This window comes from Athene cunicularia (genome assembly GCF_003259725.1).
Source record: "Athene cunicularia isolate RWA chromosome 1 unlocalized genomic scaffold, athCun1 chr1_part2, whole genome shotgun sequence".
In the NCBI taxonomy this organism is placed as follows: domain Eukaryota; kingdom Metazoa; phylum Chordata; class Aves; order Strigiformes; family Strigidae; genus Athene; species Athene cunicularia.
In genome coordinates, this window is record NW_020799092.1 from 61,307,165 (window position 1) to 61,334,235 (window position 27,071).

Here is a 27,071-nt window from a genome sequence, read left to right on the forward strand (position 1 = left end):
GCGCGAGCTGAGGTGCCGCCTTTCCCCGGCTGCGAGGGGACGGTGTCGGCGGCGCCGGGGCGAGGCGGGGCCTTGTCACCCTCCTGCCCGGAGGCGGGCGCTCTGGCTCCTCACCACAGGCCGCAGAGGGCCGTCTCCTGGTAGGGCCGAGCGGTGGGACCGCTGGCAGAAAAGAGGGTGGGAGAACCTCCTTCACTAGGGTTTCAGGGCCTCAGGGGTTGCAGAGGCGTTGAAGGCGGTGTCGTGTAAGGTTACTGCAGAGAGCTCAAAGCGAAGGGGCGCGTGAAGCTCCTTGGTTGCTGGTGATGCTGTCTGGAATTGTGGTCATAGTGTATGACAGGTGTTCTGGTGTCTATAAGCAAGGAGTTGTGAGCAGGCAACACCCGCAGTAGGCTGCCAACTCACCTGGGCTGAGGGCTCCCAGCGCTTCTGTGGCACCAGACATAAGTCAGCCCTGGAGTCTGTCCAGTGCGGTGAAATGGAGCATGTGGGAGAGTATGCACATGCAAGCGGCATGTTGGTGAATTGCTATAATCTCAGAAGCAGCCAGTTTCAAAATGATAGCATAGACTCCAGAACATTGTAAATTGGGTTAACAAAAAAAGTTTGTCTTAATAGCATTGATGTAAGAGCTGTGATGGCTCTAGAGATAAAATTTTTCTGACTGTTGCTTACCATTTCTATAGTTGATATTTTTACCAGTTCTCTTCATTCAGTGCACTTTAGGCGTCTTGTATAAGCCCCCATTACATTTTGTTTAACAAACAGTGTTTCACAAAGCAGTTTTTGAGTTGATGAGCTCAGCATTGCAGTAATTTTAATGGGAACTGCTGTGTAGGACTGTTACAGGAGATGGTTTCAGCAAGTTGGGTAGAGTGCTGGATACTTTTATGGGAAACTGCGTTATGGCTGTTGTAGAAAGCATAGTCTGTGATTAGATTCTGAGACTAGAGTAGCAGTTGTCTTTGGCAACCTTTTATTTTTGTGTGGTTATCTCGGCATTCTTTGGGCAAAGAATGACTAGAAGTGCATTGCAGATTGTTTCATATTTTTATAGAGTTCTATACAGTTCCTAGATCAGAAGAAATTCTGGTTGCTAGTAATTACACACAGGTTCCAGTGTCTTGCTCTGAAGTAGCTGAGGTGTTGCTCTTGGGAGGAGAAATGTGCCTGAGTGATCTTTTTAGAAGAGTGCTCAGGGAGTGGTAGTTTCCACTTTTGGATACCTTGATTTAAACCATTTTAACTACTGTTTTCTTTCACTAAGATTCCTGTGGGGTGCAGGCAGAGAAGTGTTGGTCGACAGAAACATGACAGGTGAAGAAATTGTTTTTCTGGAGGAGGGGAGTAGTTAGGCATGCATAAATTCCTGTCTGAAAATCCTGTAGTTTATAACAGCCTTCCCAGGCTGTGCTTCTCAGAAATCTTAGTTCAAGAAAATGACCTAGGCAGAAAAGACCAGATATGCTTTAAAATGCATAAAACTAAAGTACTTTGTAATTAATAGCAAACAGTGGATAGTATACATACTGATTGAACCTGTTTAAACTATTCAGATGATGACTGACATGATGGACTAAACCCAACGAAGTTTGTAATACACTAGGAGGGCAAGACATCCCTTTGAAGCTTTGGGCCTATGTTTTGCTCTAGGTTAAGTACATTCCCCAAGACATGAGCTGGGGAAACACAGATTAAGGAATCAGCTCATGTTTTGGGGCTGAGAACTAAAATACTGAAAATAATGAACAAGGAATACAGGTAATGAACTAAAATAGTATAATAAATACTGCGTGAAAGAATGCACAAATAGTGTAGCTAATAAAAACTCATTAGAAAAAAGGAAGGGTTGGTCAGTACAGTAAACAAATTTCACCAGAGCTTCAGGTGCTGTGTATTTTTGTGTTTAGATTTGTGAACATGGGTGTGAGCCTGGGTTCAGTGCTAGGTGTACTGGTCCGGGACAGAATGCTTTTTTATTAATTACTGATACAAAAGTAGGACTACGACAAGTTTATGGATCTTCTTGTCATATTAGCCTGTGGCAGATCAGTTATAATTGTCAATCTGTTTTTTATCTTTTGTGGATACTGCGGGGGATGCACAGCCCTGACAAATGACTTAGTATCTGCTGTAGCTGCTTCAGGCAGTCTGAACTTGTTCAGTGGTCATTTCAGTGGTGGAAGTAAGTAGTTGCGGGAGCTATGGACACGCACACAACCAGTATGATCAAGCAATGCCAATTTGTTGAAGGTAAGCAAGCCCTTTTATAGCTTTCTCCTGTTTACGCAAACGGTACGTGGTACAGTCCTTATGATTGGATAGTTAGCTTTGTCCACGCGCTTCAGGCCTTCCTGCGATTGGATAATAAGCACCACGCTCAATGTCTTTGTCCGCCCAACCCATCTCCTGGAGTTGTTTGTTTGCTGAGTTCTTTGTTCTATGTCCTTGTCATGTCCTTGCCGAGGCGTGCACATGTGCAGGATTGCTCACATGTCCATTATCTCCCAACAAGTAGTTCTTCATAGTCTCTCCCAATTTGATTGTCATCCCTTGACGTCTTTTGGCCTAATGTAGAATAAAACCACTTAATTTGTAAATGCTTTTCAGAAGCCTGTAATGTTCTGTTGTCATTGTTATGTTTCCTGCAGTCTTTGTGTGGGCTTCTGTCTTGGTTTAGCCCCAGTCGGCAACTAAGCCTCACCCAGCCGCTCGCTCACTCACTCCATCCCTGGTGGGATGGCGGAGAGGATTGGCAGAGTAAAAGTGAGAAAACTCATGGGTTGAGATAAAGACAGTTTAATAGGTAAAGCAAAAGCCACACACACAAGCAAAGCAAAACAAGGAATTCATTCCCCACTTCCCATTTGCAGGCAGATGTTCAGCCATCTACAGGAAAGTAGCGCTCCATCATGCATAATGGTTGCTTGGGAAGACAAACACCATCACTCTGATCATCCCCCTCTTCCTACTTCTTCCCTGAGCTTTATGCTGAGCATGACGTCATATGGTACAGAATATCCCTTTGGTCAGTTGGGGTCGGCTGTCCCAGCTGTGTCCCCTCCCAACTCCTTGTGCACTCCCAGCCTCCTCACTAATGGGGTGAGAAGCAGAAAAGGCCTTGACTGTGTAAGCACTGCTCAGCAGTAATGAAAACATCCCTGTATTATCAACACTGTTTTCAACAAAAATCTAAACCAGAGCCCCATACTATCTGCTATGAAGAAAATTAACTCTATCCCAGCCAAAACCAGCACAGTTTCCTATGCACTCTTTAGAATTAGGAGGAATCTCTGTACAGCACCTTTGCACCTTACCTAGCATTTTAAGGTCTTGGCCTGTGACTTGGGCTCTGGCTACCAGATCTTGCCTAGTGGTTGTGTATACACAAAAATGACCTAAGACTTTTTATACAATTGGGAACATGAAGTGAGGGGAACCTAAAATAAGAGCCCCAGAAAATTTTTAGAGTAGAAACTGAACTGTGAAGTTTAAGTGTTTTTTGTTGACACTGATGCCAAATCAGATGATACAGTAATTGTGTGGTGAACCTCTGTGCAGAAAGGAAAATGACAAACACTGAGAAGTGCACAGGGAAGGGACAGAAGGAATTTCACCATAACCAAAGAAAACACTGTAGTGCCACGCTTGAGAGAAGGAACTTTAAAGTACAATACTGACTGAAACAATTGGAATTCTGAGCAAAAAATTCTGGAGTTTGAGCCCTACTCTGTTCAGTGGCACAGGACTTAGAAGTTATTTTGATCAAATAAATACCTGGATAGCTCACCAATTTTGTGTAAAAAATAAATTTATCTCCCTAAATTGGTCAAAAGGGATAAAATAATTGTGTTAGAGCAAACCAGTACCTAGCATTCATTGAAAAATGTGAAGTATTGCCCATTTTCTGTTAATCCATAGTCTTTGAAAAGTTGCAGATAATGGAAATATTTGCATATTGTTTCTTCTGTGAGCAGAGGAACAGAAGGGCTTAATTACTTAAGACAGTGTTGTTTGGCTACACAGTCTCTTTTTTGCCCCTTTTCTCAAACAGTTTACAGCTGTCTTTAGTGTTGCGTATGGTGTATTAATTTCCATGTTTCAGTCTATTAAAACAATGTAATATTTTAATATTCTTTCAGTATTGGCTGACATTATCAGAAGAGCAAATTCTACAGTCCATACAAATTGAGAAGTAGTGCTGTTCTAAAGTTAAAGGTGATGCCCTTCAGAACGCTGAAGATTTAATTGTGTCTTGGTTACAAGAGTGTTTAAAGTTTAGACAAAAGACCCTGTCATTGCTGTAGCTGTCAAGGTGCCAACATCTTCAAGATAAAAGCTGCTTTTTTTTTTTTTTTACTGCCTAATAAGCAGGAGGACTGGATCCAATGTACGCTGGCCATTGCATGTCACTACTGCCTGCTACATTTAAAATATGTTGTTTAGTCATGGTGTTCTGTAAGTATGAATGTCAGCATGATTGAAGTGTGCAGGGTTTATGTGAACGCTGTAGAAAACTAGGGTTAGTAGAAAAAGATTAAAAAAAGAGTTCTACAGTGAAAACAGAATTCTTGTAGGATTTCTAACTTCAAACTTTCTAACCTCCCAAGTTGTTGGGATACTTGAATTTTTATCTGTAGTTTATTCTAGGAGAATGCTGCATTGTAAGTAGCTTATGCTCTTTTGAAATAAGAACTAGAATGTTGAATATCATTATCACTGGCTATTATAATAACCAAAACTGCTAAACTGTAAGGAAGGTTTTAGTTAAGATACCAAGTAAGGGGCAGTACTCAGATAAAAGAGACTTGAAACTTTTTTAATTTGTTGGTCTGGTTTGGAAGCAGCCCTACGAGAATGTAGTACAGTCATTTTCCAGTGTGTTCTGTTAATTAAAATTCAGGAGGCATTTTCCTGTTCCCTGGCTTAACTGAAGTTTTTGCTGTGCTTTTGTTCCATATCTGAATAGATGTTGTTGAAAGCCAAAGTGTAAGGGAGAACTTTTCAAAGACGGCATGACTCACTGAACGGTGAGAATATCACAAAGTGTACAGGCAGCTGTGTTCACAAGACTGTTTTAAACTGACAGTTAACTTTTCAGTTGAAGGTAAGCATGAAGGTTTATAACTGTTGAAAAATATACAGTAACTTAATTCTAATATAAGATACTCTTCAAGGTATTTGAACAGGTTGGCAAGCAGTGAGATGAACAAAAAAGGGCTAAGTGAACAAGAGAAATGGTTGATCCTGGGTAAATTAGAAACAGTTTGCTATAGCTGAGTTATTGTGAGTATATGAGTTCATCGGACTTTTAGTACAGTCTGTAATTTTAGATACCTGATAAGAAGTGTTAAAATCACGTAGAAGCTAATATCTAAGTATGTTAAATTATCTTTTCTGTCCTAGAGTTAAAAAAAAAAAAAAGGTTATAAAGTTACCTCCATACTAGACACCTCCAAAAATGGTTCTTAGATCTTGAAATAAGTCTATTGAGGTATCATAGCTACACAAACTTTCATTTTGTTGGTATTTATACTGTATTATGAGCTGTGGCTATAGGCTGTAATTTACTTACTGTACGCAAGTGAGTTGTTAGAATGTTTACATAATTTGAAATGTAAATACAGCTTGTTACTAAATATTGCTTTTATTTATTTTATATTAATAGACAAAAACCTAGTTGAGTGCTGATCTGAGTATGTGAAGGAAGTAAATTATATTCTTGGTCGTTCTTCATCATTTGCATTTCCATTATTATTATTTAATTGCCTTTGTGAAGTGTTATGACCAGGGAAGAAGGTTACAGAGAAGAATTTAGCTATGACAGGATGCCAACTTTGGAGAGGGGAAAACAAGAAAATGGAAATTATATACCAGATATCAAATCCAGTGACCTTCAGCTATCAAAGAGGCTGCATCCTTGCTTTAGTTACAGAACATGGATCTTTTCTTTGCTGATGGGAGTAAGTACTTTAAATGATACAAAATTTTAAAATGTAGGTGAGGTCTCAGTGCCCAGTAATCTGTTCTGTTTCACGTCATTTGGGAACTCGGAATTTCAGTACTGATTGTACAAATATTTATATTCAATACTGAAAGGAACACATTTAGCAAATTTAGAGTGTAACACTCAATTGACTAATGGTTCTGTGGGTAATTCTGCACTAGTCAAAGATGCTGTATGAAGACTGATTTTTCTCTTTAATATTAATCATACAACATAAACAGGATGTGTGGTAGCAGTAAATACCAAGCCATAGATCTGTGTAAGCACTGCTTTTTGGTAAAGGATGTAGAGTATCCTGATCATATGTATTCTTTTAACATATTTTTAACTGTTGAAAGTACTTTACTTGGCATGATAGCATTTTGGCATGAAAAATTTGCACAGTACTTAATTGCCACAGTAATTTTTCTGAGTTCAGTAGTCATATAGTTATTTGGTAGAATCTTCAGGTAGTGAAGGACGTACTTGTGTTTCTTACATGAATGTTGTGTCGATTTGACTTTCTGTCACTGCTGGAATCATAGGACAGTGATCTTGCACGTACATCATATGCTTCTTCATGTTCTGAGCCAAGTTAATTAAAGTTCATTATAGCAATTAGAATTTGATCTTTTTCTGCCATCTTGTGTGTTTTGAAGACTAATTTTTATAAGTGCTAAAATGTTTCACTGTTAATATGGTAATTACTTGTTTTTGCACAGTGAATAAAAGAACTGCCTTATTTTCATGGAAACAGCTGAACATTTTTTCCTTTCTGACAATTTGCAAAACTTGGATTTCCTTTCAGATGTACTGTTACATGAAAAGAGAGCAAATGAAGAACTGGCTTTCTTTGCATTAAATTTTATCAAACTTACTTGTCAAAAAGAACAACTGTCTTCAATTAGATTTTTCCCTTTTGCGGAGTTGTTGTGAATGATTGGAGATACTAATGTTTAATGCTTATTTCCTGAAGTCATATTATCAAGAAGCATGATTTTTATGGATAAATGAAAATTTAATTTTGTTCAACTAATCCAATAAATTCCAATTAGATTTTTCTTCCAAGTATTGTAGTGGTTAATTTCTCTCAACCCTTTTGAAAGGCAGTGTCCAGAAAGGAAAGTCTGTATGCTGAGCAACAGAAGTCCCAATGAACAGCACTGTCTAATTCAGGTAGCTGTTGCAAACTGTAGTGACATCAAAGTGGCTGCTAGTATGGGCTGTTCTTGTGCAGGAATGATTGAGTATGCTTCAAGCACAATTTTAAGCTGTGTTCTATAAAAACTGGTCTTCTAAATACTAGTCTGCCAGAATCCTCTGTGTATGTGCTTATAAATACATACACTATCCTTATTTTCTGTAATTTTTTGACAAGGACTTTTTAAAGACCCCTGTAATTTTGTATCATGAAAAAAATGCCCTGATAAAACAGAAGAGTCATTCTGTCTCTTATCTACCCCAGCCCCTTCAAAGAAATGCCCATTAAGAGGAACAACAAGGAAAAAGAAAAAAATGTTAGTAGAATAAACTAATCATTTGTTGCTGAGAGTGTAACTCTGATAATTATGAAATAAACAAAACAGTTAACAACAGAACAGAAGGAGTTGAATGTTTATGGATGTGCCACTGGACCACAGCAGAAAAAGAGGTTGGAGGGAGGCAGCAATATAGGTGGAAGAATCTTCATCAGTGTATCATAATATTATTTTTGTTACTCTATTCTAGTTGGTAATTGCCCAGCTGCCGACATGCATAATGAATTGTGGTGGAGCCAAGCAGAGAATGCAAAGTAGAGGCTTAGTTGGGGTTTCTGTAACATTTTTAGCACTAAGCACTGCAATTACCTTTGGGGCATTTTGTTAGGTGTTTGCCCAGTCAGGGCACAATGCTTGATTCAGACATGATTATATTCAGTATTGAGTCTTGGTAACCAGCAAAACATCTTCAGAACTCACCATGTTTTGATATTTTTCTTCAAAATTATTCACATTGTTAAATGTTCATCAGTAGCTTACTTTAAAAGGAATTACTGATTTCTGTCTGACTAGTTGCTTTTTTAAAAATAGTTTTATTCATGTTAATTTATCTTATTTGTTGCTTTTCAGACTTGTCTCCTTATTACTTCTGGATTTTCACTATATCTGGGAAATATTTTTCCATCTGAAATGGATTATTTACGTTGTGCAGCAGGTTCAGTAAGCATTCTTAATTATTTGCTGTGGCTGTTTGAGAGCAAAATCAACAGTAAATAATTTTTGTGGGTTTATTGTCTTTTATTCTGTCTGTCTTTTTACTACTAACTTTCTTCATGGAAGATTTAATTCTGTTTAACAGTTCATTAAATGGATTTTCATCCCAGCATTAAGGGAATAACAATTGTCATAAAGACAACTAGTTTCTGCTACCATTTTTGTTAACCAGCTCACCGCTGGTGTGCAGTAGTTATCTGCATGAACATACATATTTTCTGTGCTTGATTTTAAGAAAGTTTCTATTGTTAAGTACTTGGGGAATTTCCTGGGTAAATGGTATCAGAATGTATTTCAGATTGTATTTCAAAATATTACTTTTTCAGTTTATTTTGCCATAATATCCAAGTACTGAAACAGGCTAATATTCTCTTGAATATTACTATTTTATTAGTAAAATACACATTAAAGATGTCTGACATTTTCCAAAGTCCAGTATTTTTTACTATATTTTTAGGGACTCAAATTTTTTTAATTAATTATATAGTAAGATTATATATACATAATCTACACTTCAGAGCTGTGTGCATAAGATGACTCTTACGCACTTGCTTTGTTCATGGTAGGATTCTGTTCTGTCATTGTTATGTTCACAACTTGACTAGCAGATTTAAGTTAGGTGCAAGAGTCATGCTTTACTTTAAATAAACAAGTCCCACGAGTTGTTCTGTTAATGAGTTGTCACTTATGTTTCTGCTAGAGGTGTTAGTCTAAGTTGAAGCAGGTTTTGAAGTTAACTTCACTGATGTGTTACTCTCTGCAACATTAATGTTAGTTACGGAGATGTATCTTTTTCTGTTCCAAATCTTGTCTCTTTGAACTTTGTATGTATTGAGAATTACCAAAGATCTGGTAGATGCAGAAGGTTATCACGTCGGGTTTGAATGGCTTGCTGTGGGTAAAGATGTGTACATTTGGGTATATGTATGTGAGTAAAGGTGTTACAGCTCCTACTACAGATAACGGAGTCAATATAGTGGGAAGAGCCTAAAGAGCTGTATAGCTGCCTGACCACTAAGTGTCTAGTTTATCTTGAGCTGAATTGCTCTCTAGACTTTCTTAACCAACTTGACTAGTAGTAGTAGGATTCAGTTGCCTAAACATATTTCTGTAGTGTTCTAGAGACTCTAGGGTATCCAGGACATAAAAGGATGTTTTAATTATGTTAAGTATGTTATTGATAAATGCAGGTGTTAAGGAAGTGCTGACAAGAATTTTAGATGTCAATAATAATATAATTATAGTAGTTCCATTGTTAAACCATCAGTGTTCAGATGTGTCAAAAGATAATTAGTAAAGAAATACAGCATTTGTGACATTATTCAACATGGAAATGTAAAAAAAAAATAGTTGAGTATATTTTGTAGTATGTTGTAACATGTGTTTGTGAAAATAGAGTTGGATCTTAATGGTACCATATCTATTGTGGTGGGGAACAGCTAAAGGATAAAGAAATTACTTTGTGAAACTTTTCACTTACGCAATATTTTTCCATTTAGCTCTGCCCTTCAGTATAGCAACACAGTTCCTAGTGAACAGAGTGGAGATCCCAGGCACAGTTCTTGAATTGTAATTTGACTCAACAGATCAGTTTTTGCAAAGTTCTTCAGAACTGTATTGAGACTGACTGGCCAGATTTTAGCTTACACAATCATGACTGTTTAAAGGAATGTGGAGGCCCACTTTGGGAGTAGCAGTGTTTTTCTTTTCCTGCTCAAGGATCTCAGGCCTTCTAGAGTTAATTTAAACTAACAAAGGCATGAAATGCCTCATGAAAGACTTTCTTTCTTTGCTTTACTCATCACATTGTGCTGGGTGGCTAGTCAAAACTGAGGGATGTGGAAGGCATGTTTAAACCTCTTGTAATCCTCAAATACTGATTGTAACTAAGGAGTTCACACAAGAGCAACAGAATTTTCTTAGAGTTTCTGATCTTCTGTTTGTCTAAGTCAACTGAAATATGAATTCAGACCAAATAAAATACATGTATAGAAATATATAAAAATGTATTTGTGCAGAATATCCCACTAGTCTTCTCTTTTAATTTTTCCAGTGTATTCCATCAGCAGTTGTGAGCTTTGCTATAGCAAGGAATAAAATTAATGTGGTAAGTATAAGGTTTTATTGGCAATTATATTTTTTCCCCCTTTGGTAAAAATGAGAGAGAAACCCATTCTGAAACTGTTTTTCAGATACCCAGTTTTCAGATTCTGTTTGTGTCTACATTTGCTGTTACAACAACATGTTTAATTTGGTTTGGATGCAAACTTGTCCTCAATCCATCAGCTATAAATGTAAGTTACTAAAACAATTATTAATTAATGCTACATTTCTCTTTGTTAACAAAAAAAAAAAAAAGTGGGGGTGAGGTGCATGGAGATCACATGTATTTACCTTGTCAATACCCCAGTATTCTTACTTAGTCTGTGAGGAGAGATCATCTAGCAGTAACTTTACTAAGACAAGACTGGAAAATTGACATCAGAGATGAAAATTTATGTGGCTGAAAGATGGACAGTACAGCTAACTTAGAGGAGATTAATATGGAAATCAAATCAATCAAATGTGATTCTGTTTGATCAATTGACTGTTTATTTTTCTCTTGACTGTAGCAAGTTCTGTTGGTTTTTTGTTTTTTGTTTTTTTTTTTTTCTGAAAGAGCATGGTCAGAAGAGAAAATTGAAAATAAATTAGTAGCTCATCTGTAGATTAGTCAGTTTTTAGGGTTGAATTGTACTGAAATGAGAAGATGTCCCAAACAGTGCTACTTCTAGGAATCAGATTAAGCATAATCCTTTCCTGGATCTGCTTTAATGGATAGTTTTGCTTGTGAGGCGACTAGGAAAGAAGCTTTTGAGGAACATTTTTCTTATACATCATCAACAAAGTGAATGCAGCAGTTACATCATTTGAAGCACACATATTTGATGCTGGGTAAAGTTCACTGGATTTGAGTTACAACCTTTTGACATCTGTCTGTAGTAGTCTGAGCCAAACAGTAGAACTACAGGGTGATTTGGGGGTTTTTCTGCTGTGGTAAAACATTCTGAGATCTCTGTACTTCTGTACTGCACAAGAATATTGCATGTATGAGTAAATAACAGTGATAGGTATTATTGTTACTACTGCTGAATATTCATAGTAGAGCATCACAGAATAGCAGTACTCAGTACAACTATATCATACATTTTGTATGAAGGATATCAACTGTTGTGATACTAAGAGCTCAGCAGTAATAATGGCTCCCTATAATAATGTGGCAGGTCTGAATTAGTGTTAGTAACAAAAGACTACTAATAGAAGAACAGTGCCGAAATAGTTTGCTTTGGGGTTATCTATGCTATTTTAATAACGTGATTTGCTCTAGGTTTCATAGATGTTGAACTTTTAAATGAACTGTGTTTACTTCCCCTTAGAAAGTGCAGTGTATTAGGCCAATACTTACAAACCTGCTTTTTAAATTAGGTCATTAAATCTAGCTTCACATTTCTGTGCAGCTGGTCTAATTTTCAGAGACATGGAATACTGTAGTCAATCAGAGCTGTGGAGAGCTAGTACTCTGGTCAGTCAGATCACTTGAATTCAAGCAGTACTGGCTTTAGATGTAGGCAGTTTTGCTCTGTTTGGTGGGACAATGTCGTGGCCCCATGGGTTCTCTGTGTATCTCAGGAGAGTTTATACCAGTCAGTTTGTTGCACAGCCTTTGCTAGCTTATTGCTAATGTATCAGTTTCCTCATGCATTTGCCCCCTCAAGTGTCTTAGGCTGTTGGGTCTGAATGAATTATATGCAAGACACGGGGGTACTGCCTTTTCCCTTTTCCCTTCTTTCTTGGTAGAGAGTTCACATATTAGAAACTAGTCCAGGCATTCTTAGAGAAAACAGCAGGGAAGTGTGACTGGAGACTACCAGTCTCTGCATTCCCTTACCCTGGTAGACAGGATCACAGTGATGTCGGGACAGTGGAGGGCTATGTCTGCTCAGGGAAGGTGGGTCCAAGGGGACTCATTTTGCCACCACAATAAATAGTTATTTTGTAATGAGTCCCTCTCCAGAAGCTTTGAGCTGTCTCTGTGTGTAAGAGCTTAAATTTAGTTGCATACTTTCAAAGTGAATGGTTTTTTTATTGCATAAAAATTTGAATTTTCTATTATCAAATATTAACAGTTTTTATATTTTCAAGGCAGATTAAACCATTTGATAAAAAGAGGTTATATTAGACTTGAAAAGTGTGTGACAAACTTTACATTTATAACAAGGCAAATTATCTTTTTTGCCAAATGTTAATTATCTACAATAATATCCATAAGGCATTCTTGATTATCTTGTTTTAATTCTTTTCACTTGCCTACTGCATGTCTATACTATGTCATTGATCACTGAACAAAGGCAAGTCAGGATAACTGTGTGTGCAGAACTGGCTCTGAAGCTTTTTTGAACCTTTCTGTCTTAAGAGTTATTCGTCGTGCTGACTTGCTCTCCTCTTTGAAGGATGCCATTTCAGTGACACAGTCTTACTGTTTGGCAGCTCATTGCCAGCTGTTTTCCATTATCCATGTAGTACAAAGAAAATGTAGAATACCATCTCTTTAACTGTTCTTTCATCATCATAATATTTATTTTCCCTCCCCGTGGGAAACTGCACAAGAAAATAATACTAGGTCTGATGTGAAATCACTGCCAGTAGTTTAAAAGCAGTAAGACTCATAAAAAAGGGTAAGTTTATCCAATTAAGACAATTCACATTTAAACTCCCCCCCGTCCCCCTCCCCTGCTTCATTAAGGACCTGGGTAATTCTTCATTAGTGTTACTTGTATTAATGGATAACTACAAAATTACTTTAGATATATAAATAGAATGCAAGATACAAGCCAAGTACTAGACTGTGACTGTGTGACACCACTCCAGCAGGGTGCAGGTCTGTAGTTGGTATACTACCAACAAGAAGGATGTATTGTGTAAAAGATGCAAAATGCCACTGCTGCCACTCTGTTTTGTCCCAGCTTTCAGAGTAAGAAGCCTGATGGATAGAAATGAGTGGAACCTTGTGTGTGCGGGCCACTGCAGCTGAAAGCATTCAGATCTTGAACAGGATTGATATTAACTCCAAACTGAGCACATACGTTTATTGTCTCCTTGCAAGTTGAGTCTGTACCTCCATTATAGTTGAGTCGATCCACTCCCTGGGGCCCTTCAATACAATCCTGTTTGCCTTAGTGTAGATGGTTAAGGCAGGATTCTGTGGGCTGAACTTAAACATCTTTTAAAATAAAAGTGCTGGAGGGAAGAGATGCCATCCAGAGGGACCTGGACAGGCTTGAGAGGTGGGCCTGTGCAAACCTCATGATGTTTAACAAGGCCAAGTGCAAGGTTGTGCACATGGTTTGGGGCAATCCCAAGCACAAATACAGGCTAGGAAATGAGTGGGTTGGGAGCAGCCCTGCAGAGAAGGACTTGGGGGTATTACTGGATGGAAAACTGAACATGACCCAGCAATGTGCACTTGCAGCCCAGAAAGCCAACCGTATCCTGGGCTGCATCAAGAGAAGTGTGGCCAGAAGGTGAAGGGAGGGGAATCTGCCCCTCTACTCCACTCTCGTGAGACCCCACCTGGAGCACTCTGAGGCCCCCAACATATGGAGGACATGGACCTGCTTGAGTGGGCCCTGATGTGGCCAGGAAGGTGATCAGGGGCTGGAGCACCTCCCCTGTGAGGACAGGCTGAGATGGTGGTGTTCAGCCTAGAGAAGAGAAGGCTCTGGGGAGACCTTATAGTGGCCTTCCAGTACTTAAAGACGGCCTACAGGAAAGATAGGGAGGGACTCCTTATCAGGGAGTGTAGCAATAGGACGAGGGGTAACAGTTTTAAACTGAAAGATGGCAGATTTAGATTGGACAATGGGAAAAAATCTCTTACTATGAAGGTGGTGAGACACTGACACAGGTTGCCCAGAGAAGCTGTGGCTGCCCCCTCCCTGGCAGTGTTCAAGGCCAGGCTGGATGGGGCTTTGAGCAACCTGGTCCAGTGGAAGGTGTCCCTGCCCATGGCAGGGGGTTGGAACTGGATGATCTTTAAGGTCCCTTCCAGCCCAAACTGTTCTATGATTCTATCATATTCTGCTTGACTGCTGCTTCTGCTCTGGGTGGGTGAGAATCTCCCATCAGTCCTGTGTCATACATCCCATTCATGAAGGCATGGTCAATATGCTTGAATATTTCAAACGGCACTAGCAGCCAGTATAATTGAACCCTGTCTCTAGTGACTGGTTGTCCCAGTAGCTTTTGGGGTTCCCTGTCTTTTCTGTATAGACTAGGTCTTCACTGACAGTATTGGAAGCGTAGGCGACACGGATGCACACGTTTACTGGAGTGTAAGTGCTTGATTTGGTTGCCTAACCATAAGCATGTGTCTTAGAATCACAGAATCATCTAGGTTGGAAAAGACCTTGAAGATCATCCAGTCCAACCATTAACCTAACACTGACAGATCCCAACTACACCATGTCCCTCAGCACTATGTCACTCTGACTCTTAAACACCTCCAGGGATGAGGACTCTACCACCTCCCTGGGCAGCCCATTCCAACACCTAACAACCCGTTCTGTAAAGAAATGCTTCCTGACATCTGGTCTAAACCTTCCGTAGCACAACTTGAAGCCATTCCCTCTTGTTCTATTGCTTGTTACTTGGTTAAAGAGGCTCATCCCCAGCTCTCTGCACCCTCCTTTCAGGTAGCTGTAGAGGGTGATGAGGTCTCCCCTCAGCCTCCTCTTCTCCAGACTAAACACCCCCAGTTCCCTCAGTCGCTCCTCCTACGATCTGTGCTTCAGACCCTGCACCAGCTTCTTTGCCCTTCTCTGGACACGCTCGAGTCATTCAATGTCCTTTTTGTAGTGAGGGGCCCAAAACTGAACACAGGAATTGAGGTGCGGCCTCACCAGTGCGGAGTACAGGGGTAAGATCCTTTTCCTGTCCCTGCTGGCCACACTATTGCTGACACAAGCCAGGATGCCATTGGCTGCCTTGGCCCCCTGGGCACACTGCTGGCTTCTGTTCATGTGGCTGTCAATCAACACCCCAGGTCCCTCTCTGACTGGCAGCTCTCCAGTCACTCCTCCCATTAGGTTTGTGCTGTCTTGTCCTGCCTTTCTTCAGCCTCTGGTCCAAGAGAGCATCGGTTTCCTTATTGTCTTCTGCCATTATTTGTCAGACCTGTGCAGGTGTCTTGAAACATCTGTAGGATATATTAAATCATGTTAAAAGTATGCATTTAAGCAACTATATTCAACTTTAAATTATTTTATCTTTAAATTGATTCAACCCTTTCATACAGTTTCAGTGAACCACGTTTTTAATAGCTGGTGCAGTTTTAGACCAAATTGTATTAAGGTTGTGCTAATCTACTGGTTTCTACGCATGCACTTGCATGTTCCTTAGTCAAGTAAGAGGATTAGGGACACAGCTTAGTTCTCTGTATCTGGTGATAGCTATTATGTACAGTTGAAGTTGTAGAGAGAATGTTCTTTAGTGCTTAGAAATCTAATATTGAATTTTCTATTTATTTCTATCTTTAGCTGTATTTCTGTTTAAAAAATAAAAAGAAGAAAACCACCTACACTCTAAAACTGGAGACGAGATATTTTTACTTTGGTCTATGGGTATTGAACTGATTTTGTGAGTGGAAGGCTCTACCTGATACTGTAGACATGTCATATCAGAAAAAGCATACTGGAAAGATAAAAGTTAAATTAAAAAATCTAACTTATTTACTGTTACTTTTTCGTTTTCTGTTATTTACTTCTTATACTTAGCATTAAATGAGCTAGTCCATCAGTGTAGTCAAACTTGCATGTCTGGCACTGCACTGTATAGTGTGGCCTTGCCAGCCCATGTCAGTACCAGCCCTATGTGTCAAAACACATCCAAATAATGGGAATTTACATGCTGGATTAAATTGTCCTACAGGCCACATGTTTGACACCTCTTCTTTTGCCAAATAGTATCTTTATTCTTCATGCTAGCTCTTTCCCTAGAAACTTACCCTTAGGACATTTATTGCTGTTCGTGGCTCTAGTACAACTGTACAGTCTGTTGTGTCCTGCAAGACACATAGTTCCAATTATGATTTCCTGAGAAGGATGAATTTTAGTGCCCAAAAAAGCCTCTTAAATCTGCCACCTATGATCTTTTTCAAAAAAACGTGTGCTGCAAGATACGTGTGAGAGAAAAACTGAGATTTGATCATCTGCAAAGCAGGTCCAACGTGAGGGAACAATATAATTCTGTTCTAAGTTATTGAATAGTGAATGGTCTGCTATAATTGTATAGGTTCTGAATGGAGTGAGCTCTCCCTAAACTTTTGGTACTTTGCCCAACGACCTAAGCACCAAATATTTCCTTGGGCTGCTGGTGGGAAAAACATGGTGCTTTTGAAGACAAGAGAGGAAGATCCACTCTGCCTAACTTGCCTGCCTCTAGAAAATTATTCAGCCCATGTAGAGTATCTATTTACCTCTTTTCCTGAGATAATAAGGAACGAAAGAGAAATGTTAATTATTATGTTTACTAATTTGTCTCTTGAAGATGAGCAGTGGCAGGAGGAATAGCAGCATCCATGTTTTTGCAAAATAATGTAGTTTGTTAGACCTGCAATAGTGATGAAACCATTAAGAGTGTTCATCAGCGCTCTGCTAGCACGAGGTAGAGCACAGAGCTAAGATTCTCAGCCCAGTTCTTTGGGTTGTGTTTTCATTCAGCATTAGATGTTGTATTTCACTGTTTGGATTGCAGCATGGGGGTTGGGAGCCTGTGGCCTTTCTTCCCCCTGCAGTGGGCTGCTTTAGCCCTTGGGCTAGTCAACCTTGCTCTTGTTTGTCCTCTTTTTGTTCCTATGAATCTTCCATGATTTGCTGCAGTGTTCTGGTTTCCCATGGAAGGTCCTACAAAATGCAAACGTACCGAGCAATTGGCCCCTTGTCATTAAGTGCTCTTCTGGAATACATTGTTAAAATCTTCAGGCAGAATATTCCCATATTTATTTCTTAGATTAGGTATTCTGAGTATTATGTAGACAGCTAAGTGTTGTCCTAGAAATTAATCAAGAACCATGTTAACCTAATTAACAGATATATCTCAATGTCACAGAAAATAGCCTGCTAGATCCTGCCCCATCCTCCTTTTAATATGGAAGATGTAACTCACTTATGTCTGGGATTTTACTGACAGATAAATTTCAACTTGATTCTACTTATTCTGCTGGAAATCTTCATGGCAACTACTGTGATCATTTCAGCTAGGTCTACTGAAGACTGCTGTACAAGAAACAAAGTATGTACCCTTAAGGACTAAAAATGTCTTTTTTTTTATTTTTGGTGTTAAAATATTCACGTTTTCCTGTATTATATACGTGGACAAGTAACTAGTGGCTCCAGTATATAACTTCTAAATTACATGGTAAAACCAGATTTGAACAATAAATAAAAGTAACGTACTAAACAGTAATAGCCTCTTTGAGTATCTTTGAATGCAGTGGACCTTCTTGCAAAATGACCTGTTGCAGCACAGGGTTGTTTGAATATCTTATGAACAGGCATGGGAAATGTTTTCTTTCTGTTTTGTAGAACAATCCTTAATGACATATGAAACCTTAGAATACTGTGACTTGTATGTATGAAGGCAATGCCTTTTGAAGCCTAAGGTGGAGAAAGTATTCATCATGTATGCTAGTTTGATGGTATCTGGCTATAGGTAAAATTTTCTTTAGTCACAAGTGCTCTCCCAAATCCTACCCTCATTTTTCTACAACAGTAGTACTTTTAAGTAATAATAAAACAAATGTGTTGTGCCATTTTGTATTCCAGTGGAAGTATTTCTTGCTAGATAAAGTTGTGTAGTGTACTGTCCTCCAGTTACTGTTTATCAACATCAGCAAAATCTGAAGGCTCAGGAAGAAAGTATGTATTTTGAAGGTGGAAAGGGGAGTCAAGATGACCATATTGCATTGTTGAACAGTGGTTGTATAACAGCTAATCTGGGGCTACCTCGTTTGTTTTTAATGTGATTGATTTGTTCTGAAACTGGTGTTACTGTCAGCTCTGGTGGGCCAACCAGACACTGCATGACACTGTTAGGATCTGTAACAGGTTGTACTGCATGTTAGAAAGAACTGTATTGCTTTCTGTGCTTTCTGATCATGATTTTTTATTCCCCTCTAGAATACTGCATATGACAGTACCATCATTTTGAGCAATGTCAGCTTTCCTACTCGTATTCTGAAGTCATACTCAGTAAGAAAAGTGTTCTTTTATTTCATTAAATCAATTTGTTCTTTCATCTGAGAAGTGCTAAGTTTCTTTAAAGCCAGGAAGAGATCAGTGTAGGTAAGCCCTGAAAGAATAAAGACAGAAATGAGAGATATATATCTTAAAGTGTTTCCTTTTAGAATATTGCAAGACAAATGATAGCTGGCATGCATAATAGGAAGAAGACTACTTAATGACTTATGGATAAATAGTGTATGATGAACAGTTGTTCAGTGGAGCTAATGAATGAGAGCATAAATATGTATAATGAGGCTAATCTTGTTTTCACTCAAGCCAGCTGAAGTTTTGCCATAGAGATCTGAAAAACATTGACTTTATGCTTAGCTAATACCATAAATGCATTTTTTTCCTTTCAGTGAGTTCCTTTCTATATGCAAATAGGAAATTTGGTGTTCAAATGCACTGTTAATAATGTGTGCTCTTATTTGTTTTAGGTAGTTGAAGTGATTATTGGAATTTCATCAGTATTTGGTGGAATAATTGCTTTGAATATGGATGTTCTAGTCTCAGGTCCATATCTTTCAGTAACATTCTTTTGGATCTTAGTTGCTGTAAGTAGTGCAAAATGAAGGTACTCTTTTAAAACAATGTCTTTGATTTTTTAAAAAAATTTCTTGGTGATATTTTTTTTTCATTTTCCCCCTCTGTACTGTAATATTTATTTGGTCCTAATACTTATTCACAATTGCTGCTTAGCAAATGAATTAGTGCTTAAATATACTTAATATATTTGTGTAATGTATTCTGATTTACAATACTTTGATTCTTATAAAATGTTCTGAAACATTTTCAGTCCTCAGTTCGGTAAAATGGAAATGAGTAATAAAACAAGGGTATTGGAAGTGTTTTGTCAGTTAAATCCTAGATTTTAGGATTTGTCAGACTGCAAAATAGAAAGTTGAGTTTAGTTTCACTGTGGTAGAATCCTTAGAACATCATCTTTAGCCTGTTAGCCTTAACTATCTTAAAAGCCTGAGACTGTGATGAGTAACCCTTGTCACTAATAGCCTGTACCTAGGAGCAGTGGCTTCCTAAAGGATGCTGTGCGACCCTGCTTGCCACAAACTGAACTAGTTGAGAAAGAAGACAATGAACATTAGGTTTATATATGGCTCCTGTGTCTGGAAAATCCCTCAGCATGAAGTGGAAAAGGATTACAAACAAGTTTTTCAGCATTTAGAATTCACAAAGTTCAGTAGGGTACATTAGATTTTTTTTGTAGAAGTGTCAAGTTTTGAGGATAATCATATTTCAATATATGTAGGTTTAATACATGATACTCATTAAATGCAAGTTAAACGAAGATTAGTTTTATCTCTATTTGACTAATTGATTCCTAATACTGTCATAATAAGTCTATACAGTTTTACCTTTTCAGGAAATGTTAGGATGTGATCTGTGACTCGTGGGAATCACTGTAACTCAATTGTAACTCTTGTAATTTTCAAATAGGTAAATATTTATTTTGTTATGCTTTTTTGATTAGTGCTTTCCCAGTGCTATTGCAAGTCACGTAGCTGCTGAATATCCAAGTAAATGTCTGGTAAGTGTGAAATTCTTGGGTTTTGTCATTAGAGTGGAATAATACTAAAAGTAAGCCCGCCTGTGATAGTAGGCACTACTTGTTTTTAGTTACCTCTACAAAGTATGACAGAAATTATGTAGCATGTGTGCAAGCTGATATTCCTGAAAAGAAATCCAGTAGGTCCTTTGGAGACTTAATTCTACCAATTCTAGAAAAGAATTGAAAGGACTGTTTGTTACTGGTTCCTTGGGAATGGATATTACTATAGGAAAACAATGTATCTCATATGGTGTGCCCAGAACTGCTTTCATGCCCCTGAGCTGAGGTCCCTTTTGTTCCATTCTGCTTTTCATGATGAGCTGTGATTTCTGAAAGAAAACAGTTAGGTGTGCAGGCTGCTGGACCTAGAACCTGTTTTAAACAAATTCCTCATCTGCATGACTAGCAACAAGGACTAGAATATTCAGTAGAGTGTATTTATTCCTTGACTGTCCCAGATGTGTAGTGAAGCCTCCTTAAAACATCTGTTCTAAGTTATAGTCATGCAACCATATTTAAGTTAGTAATGGTACATGACCACAACTGAAGTCAGAATTTTATCCTGTAGGGATGATACTTGAATGGAAGCTCGGCTAGTATTGTATGTCAATAAATTTGCCTCAAAGCAGTCAAATTTATTTGCATAGTTATTTTAGGTTGCAAATCTGTAATACCTGATGTTAATTCTCATTATTTCATACAAACTGAAGAATAAATGATACTTCTGTACTGGCTCTCGAAATGGGGTATTGCTTCCTCCATCTGTATATGAAAAGGACTTTTAAAATCAAACAAAATACTCATCATCCATATTAAATGGAAAATTAATTACAAAACAACAGTTTTGGCTAGGAAACTTGATTTACTCAAACCTTGCTTCTATACCTCCATGCAATGTGAATGGCGGTTAATATTTGTCTCATATGTGTAATCTTATACACTTTTACACACTTCTGTTATGTTTGCTTCAAGGAGATACAATTCACAAACCAAAGTGTTAACTTGTTTTTATTCTTATTTAACATTTATTATCTTATTTTTTAGATTGAGGTCCTGATAGCCATTAGCAGTGTTACCTCTCCATTGTTGTTCACTGCTTCTGCATACCTATCCTTCAGTATCATGCAAGTTGTTGACATCTTTAAAAATTATCCACCTGCTGTTAAAGTATGTATTTGTATGCAATTGAAAAGTTAACATCTATCTATTACAGTAGCAACACACTTGACAATGCAGACATGGTTCTGCATTATAAAGACCGAAGAAAATGTTATAGAAATTACTCAAAAACTCTTATTAACTAATTATACAATTTAAAGTATGTTAAATCTACTGCTGCCCTGGAATTATAGTTTTTAAAAAATGGATATTATTCTGAAAAAATCAGTAAAAATAATATGTAATATGCTGGACTCCTTGAGGTTTTTATAAATTTGTAGTATATATATTAAAGATTCTAGGTTTAGTTGAAGAATACATTTTTCTGTTTCTTAGGATGTCTACCAACAGTTGGGATTGTAAGATTATACCTGGATTGGGGCAGAGAAGAAAAATTTGCAAATCTTTAAACGTTTCAATATGAAGTGTTACCAGTGCATTGTTGAAGAGCTTTCTAGGGCTTTACTGTCACAGTGTTTAGCAATCTGAGGTGATATTTACCATTTATGGGGTTTAAAATAGTGTAAATAAGAGTCTTGACTCTTAGGATCCACTAGTCCTTAAGCAATTTTGTAATTTCAGAGGAAGAGAGGGAAAATGTTTTTCAAACTGAGATCTTAATGACTGTAAAACCTGCTTTTGAGTATGTGATCCTGTTCTGATACTGGAGGAGCATTGTGTATTGTTGGACCTCAGGAAGTGGCTACAGCTTACATGTTTTCTTTAAGTAGCTTCCGTTGCACATGTTGGAGATAGAAGACTGAGCTGCAGACAGTTGGTGTGACTGTGCCAAGCATTTCTTGCATTCTTTGTGTCTGGATGCAGCAAGAGTGGCCCACTTTGCAAAGGACAGTGAACAAGGGTGCAGAAGGTGACAGCAAGGCAGACAAGGACAGTGACCGCATTGGCAAGGGGTGCAGTCCTACAGTAACCAAAAAAAAGGAAAACAAGGCAGGTCTAGCCATGGTAACCAGATTCAGGCAATAGTTCAGTGTTTGCCAGACAAGTCCAGTCAGCAGTCAGGTTCTATATTTGGTTTCCTTAATTCTGTTCTATTTCTAGAGGAAAATATCAATTGCCAAATTGACATTTTGTTAAAAATTACTGATCTGTTCTACTTTGAGCAAACTCAGGCACTCAAATTGTAGTTAAAGCTTTATGCTGAAATAAACTGTAAATTATAATTTGAGTTAAAAAATGAAATCTGGATACAAATCTCAGGAATATGGGAGTGGGAATGGCAGAAAATCTTTTATTCTGGTAGTTAACATATTCATGTCTCTATTTTCAGCAATCTTATGATGTACTCCTCTTGCTTCTGATGTTGATGCTGCTAATTCAGGCATGCCTTACTATTGGAACTGTAATACAGTGTGTAAACTACAAGACAAAAATGAAACTACATGATTCGTCATGGACAGCATCACAAGTTAAAAAACAGGAATACAAAACAACAGAGGTAGGTATTTATACCTATTATAAAATTTAAAAATCTGTTATGTTAGATTTGTTTTGGTAATGTTTCATATTACTTAATTCAGATCACAAAAGCTGCTCTGTAAAACTGTGAAGATGTTAATGCACTGGTGAATTTTGTAAAAAAGAGATAACATTTTGCCGGTTAAATGATAACTGGGGCATGCCAAACATAATATCTGTAAATTTGTGACAAGTCCTTTTAAAACAGTTGTAAGGTTAAAGCTCCCTTTAGTTTACATTTGTAGTATAGGCTCCCAATTACAGATGAGGTGCATCGTTGTACTGATATAAAATGATAGTCATACTGCACAAGATGCAGATCCATAATTGCTATTTAATATGTCAGAATGAAGTTATAATGGGCCTTGCATGACCGTGTTCTCATAATGAGAAAGCCATCTATTAAGAAAGGAATGGATTTAACCCTTTCAGTGCAAACAGAAGTTGTAGGCTGTGGAATGAGAGTGCTTGATATAGCTGTACTTTTTCAAGGCCTACTTTGGGGGGGTGAATATCCTAAACTGAGTTTGTTTTCTTAAATTCCCTAAACTTGGAATGGGAAGAGTTAAGAACCTGAAGCACAGGAAGAAAAACAGGCAAGCTGAGTGAGTGGCTGCCTGTGCTGGTAGTGCACAGAGAGCGGTGCCTGATATCCCAGGTCTTTCCATGTCCTAACTGCACTACCGAAGTTGGTGATAAAGATCAGAATTGTTATTTCCTTCCATTTCCCTCTGTACTTACATGTTCAAGCTATCCTTTCAGATACAGATTTGTCACATACATATTTTTAGAACATGGTGGTGCCAGTATTACTGTTACCACTTTTCATATAGTCGTTTAGGGCTAGAGTGGTATTTCAGGGACAGGCGGAACCCAGCTTTCTTCAGCCTGCGTGGGTTAACTACATCCATTTCATAGCACATCACTGAAGAACTTAGACTTCCCTCACTTCTGCTGTACAGAGCAAAGTGCTGTATCCTTAAGGACTAGGAGAGAATAACTCACGTTAGCTGGTTGCTTACTGTATGGCCCGGCTCTAGAAAGAGTGCTGAATTCAGTCCCTGCACTGAAACAGCCCTGAATGGAAAGCACTGGGAGCAGGGACTGAAATTCAGTCAAGTCATTATACAGCTGGTATAGAAAGTGGAAGCTGTGGATTTTGTCCCCTCAGGCTGCTGAGGGCATTTGGCATAGGTTGCTTATTTACTGAAGTATTCCTAGTTTGTGAGTCACTGAGAAATTGGGTGCAAGTTAAATACTAAAAGGAACACTTTGTCCAGAAAAGCAACACCTTTTTGCTAACCTATTAGTATTTAAACACATGAATAATGTTACAGGTAAAGTTGCAGGTCCCTTTGGCTTCTCAGAAGTCTGTGTTCTTAGGCAAGACCTTAGTTTACTTGCATGTATGTAGATAAATCTTGCTTCAGTTGGTTTAGAGATGTAGGTGCTAGGCCTTTCAGTCACATTTTAGCAAAAATCTTGAAAAAATGTCCTAAGTAACATGCTTAAAATTTGACCAAGATTCTTTAACCCAAATGTCTCTAGTATTATATAATTTACATTCTTATATTTTATATCATAAATGTATACTATACAATATACAAAACTATACAAATTAATAGTGTATAGAATATTTTATAATAACTGTGTAACAATGTTTACATTCTCATAGCTTCTCTCAGATATTTACTTGATTGAACTTCAGTTTTTAAACAGACCATTATTTCATGTTTCCATTTGTCTGAAATTTGTTTACTTTTAGGTTTCCAATAATACCTTAAAGGATTTTGACAAAGACAAAGCCTGGAAAGCAGTTGTGGTGCAGATGGCTCAGTAGTTTGGATTCTGCAAACGCAGCCAATACAGTACAGTCCAATATAAATCAACTGTTTGAATTAAGGCTTAAAAACTTCTCAGTTTATAAGCAGCAATATAGTTAAAGCAGTAGGAGCCAAGGAATAACACAGTAAATAGTGTGTCTCTAATAATTTTGAAATGCCTGATAATAATTTTAACACATCTGTCTCTTCTGTTCATATCTGTATTCTAGTGTTGCTTTAGAAGACATCTGTAGAAAAAAGATGAGTCACATGGTTTTATACTGATGGCAAAGTAAAATATGACAATGTAGTAGGCTTCATATATTTGCAAGAGATTGTTATAACTGCAGTTATGCAGTCAGTGTAACTGATAAATGCTTTTGTAAAGTTATGAGTACAAGTCATAATTGATATTTTTTGCTTATACTTCACTTTTGTAGGAGTTGTAAAGTTGGTTTGCATCTCATTGCTTTTATATAAATAAAAGTCTTTATTATGTGTAAACTCAAGAATGTGGACTGACATTCTAATTGGAGAGGTGAAAACAGAATATTCTTTCCCATTAAGCTTCCATTTCTGGACTGTTAAAGGGGGAAGGGGCTTTTTCTGAGTGACTAGGCACAAAATCTACTAGCCAAAAAAACCCACCAAACAAACCAGAAACAATCAGCAGGAGATACTGCTGATATAAAAAAAGGGTTTTTTTCACATATGAAAATGTATTTTTAGGTATATTATTTTTCATTTATCTTCTTAACTATCTTTAAAACTTACAGAACCTAGCTGCCCTTAAACAAGGGATATCCCCCATACAGACTGTCTTTTCCTTTTAGCTGGATTATGTGTATGATCATATATATTTTGAACACTAAGAATTTCCACGTTAATAGGCTTTTTTGTGTAACTAGGGGGATAGTAGCTGAGAGCATGCTGCAAGTTTTACCACTTTGCTTTTGGGGATGGGAAATAGAGAGAAAGGTATGTACAGTGCAGAGCTCTTCAGGTATGCTAGCATGTTTTATTTTTGGAAAAGCTGACAATTATTATTGTATTTTAATACATAGAGAATACTCTTTAAAGTATAGAGCGTGCTTCTTAAGAGCATGTGTACAGCAGCCTCTCTGTTCACCTAAAATAAGGTGTGGTTTTGGTCCATCAACAACCAGAGGATGTGGCTGTCATTTCTCAAATATTGCCAAATCTCATGCCCTTACTGATGGTACTTGTGTGAACATTATCGGCAAGGCAGATAAATAATAATATATCTCCTACAATCTTAATATTTTTATACATAGAACAAGCTAGTTATCATTGTACACTAATTTTTAAGTAGCAAAGAAATAGTGACAATTCTACCTAAAAATAAAAATCCAGTTTTTTAAATGTCACAGATGGATTGAAACTGGACAAAGACTGTAGGTAGTGTAGAAGTTTCTTCATGAATCACTGTAAAGTGAAAAGATAGTCATATATAGAATGCATCTTAATGGTTTGCTTTCTTTTTTCTCTGGTAACACACTTCCCTTTTTTTAACTGAATTTGTATCTTCAAGAGATCATCTGTATATTTTCTGTTAAATGATGATTGGCTTTAGTTATCCAGAAAGTTTGATATAAGTAGGTATTACTTTGATCACTGACCTTGGTTGGAAAATAAATTAATGGGAAGTTTCACATCTGAAGGAATTTCCTGTCTACAAAATGCTTAACTAACAGGGTGCTGAGGGACTTTGACCTTCTTTTGAGTCATATGGTTTGAGGTGCTTTCCCCCAGACAGTAAGAACCTTTTAAACAGGTACTGATTTTTGTTTTGCTGTCAGGAGTGTCTAGGAAGAACCTAATGACAGGATATAGTAGGTAATATTTACCTTTCTTTGGGGAAATAAACTATTTTAATAAGAGGTGAAGAAACTAGCATTCATCAAAAAGAAAGAGGAAAACAAAACAGGCTAAACAGAATGATTATTATTAGAATTTGGATTGGAATAGATGGGAATAAAAAAAGAGTTTGTTGTAGAGCTACCAGCCATAGATTCTGCTTTCCGGTGAAGATGAACCCTCCTGCACTCCCTGCCTGGCCATGGCTCCCTTTCTGCCCTGTTCAGCACAGTGGGGCCTGCACAATCTGCCAGGTGCCGGGACTTTTCTCTGCACACCTAGTAAACTAGGAACCTCACGATGGATACTGCTTTGGAGGTTGAATGTTCTCATACCATGCAATCATGAAGGTAAGAGGCAGGCTTTTAAACCCATAATTAATGTAGGGCTGGCTGCCGAGATGAAAATATCCTTTCTCAGGCAGAGAAAACTTTGCTGTAAATCTCACTCTGTGGATAAATGCTTTTGTAATTGAAAGCAACACCCCCTGTCAGCCCTCTTTGCCAAGGGAGTTTGTGTGTTGTTTTTTGACACAAAGTAAATCTTGATTGCTTGTAGCTTTAATTAGGGTGTGCTGGTAGATGATCTGTTTCCACAGCACAGCTGGGA

The 27,071-nt window shown here is 37.8% G+C and overlaps 1 protein-coding gene and 1 long non-coding RNA gene across 3 annotated transcripts; both read left to right on the forward strand.

Moving 5' to 3' along the window:
- The first annotated feature begins 13 nt into the window (after window positions 1-13).
- On the forward strand, window positions 14-3,676 carry LOC113491407. Its single transcript, XR_003400395.1, has 3 exons — window positions 14-140; window positions 2,108-2,185; window positions 3,562-3,676. It is a non-coding gene; the product is annotated as an uncharacterized LOC113491407 (long non-coding RNA).
- A 700-nt stretch (window positions 3,677-4,376) lies between these two features.
- On the forward strand, window positions 4,377-25,093 carry MLC1 (megalencephalic leukoencephalopathy with subcortical cysts 1). 2 transcript variants are annotated; one of them, XM_026868307.1, is made up of 13 exons: window positions 4,377-4,458; window positions 4,970-5,107; window positions 5,780-5,963; window positions 8,095-8,184; window positions 10,292-10,345; window positions 10,431-10,532; window positions 17,464-17,565; window positions 18,453-18,524; window positions 18,995-19,111; window positions 20,047-20,103; window positions 21,169-21,291; window positions 22,574-22,741; window positions 24,527-25,093. In XM_026868307.1, the coding sequence occupies exons 3-13, from the start codon at window positions 5,784-5,786 to the stop codon at window positions 24,599-24,601; spliced, it is 1,140 nt and encodes a 379-aa protein (XP_026724108.1). In that variant the 5' UTR covers window positions 4,377-4,458; window positions 4,970-5,107; window positions 5,780-5,783; the 3' UTR covers window positions 24,602-25,093. The 2 variants fall into 2 exon arrangements, with proteins under 2 accessions (XP_026724108.1, XP_026724109.1); XM_026868308.1 differs by lacking the exons at window positions 10,292-10,345; window positions 10,431-10,532.
- The last annotated feature ends 1,978 nt before the right edge of the window (window positions 25,094-27,071 follow it).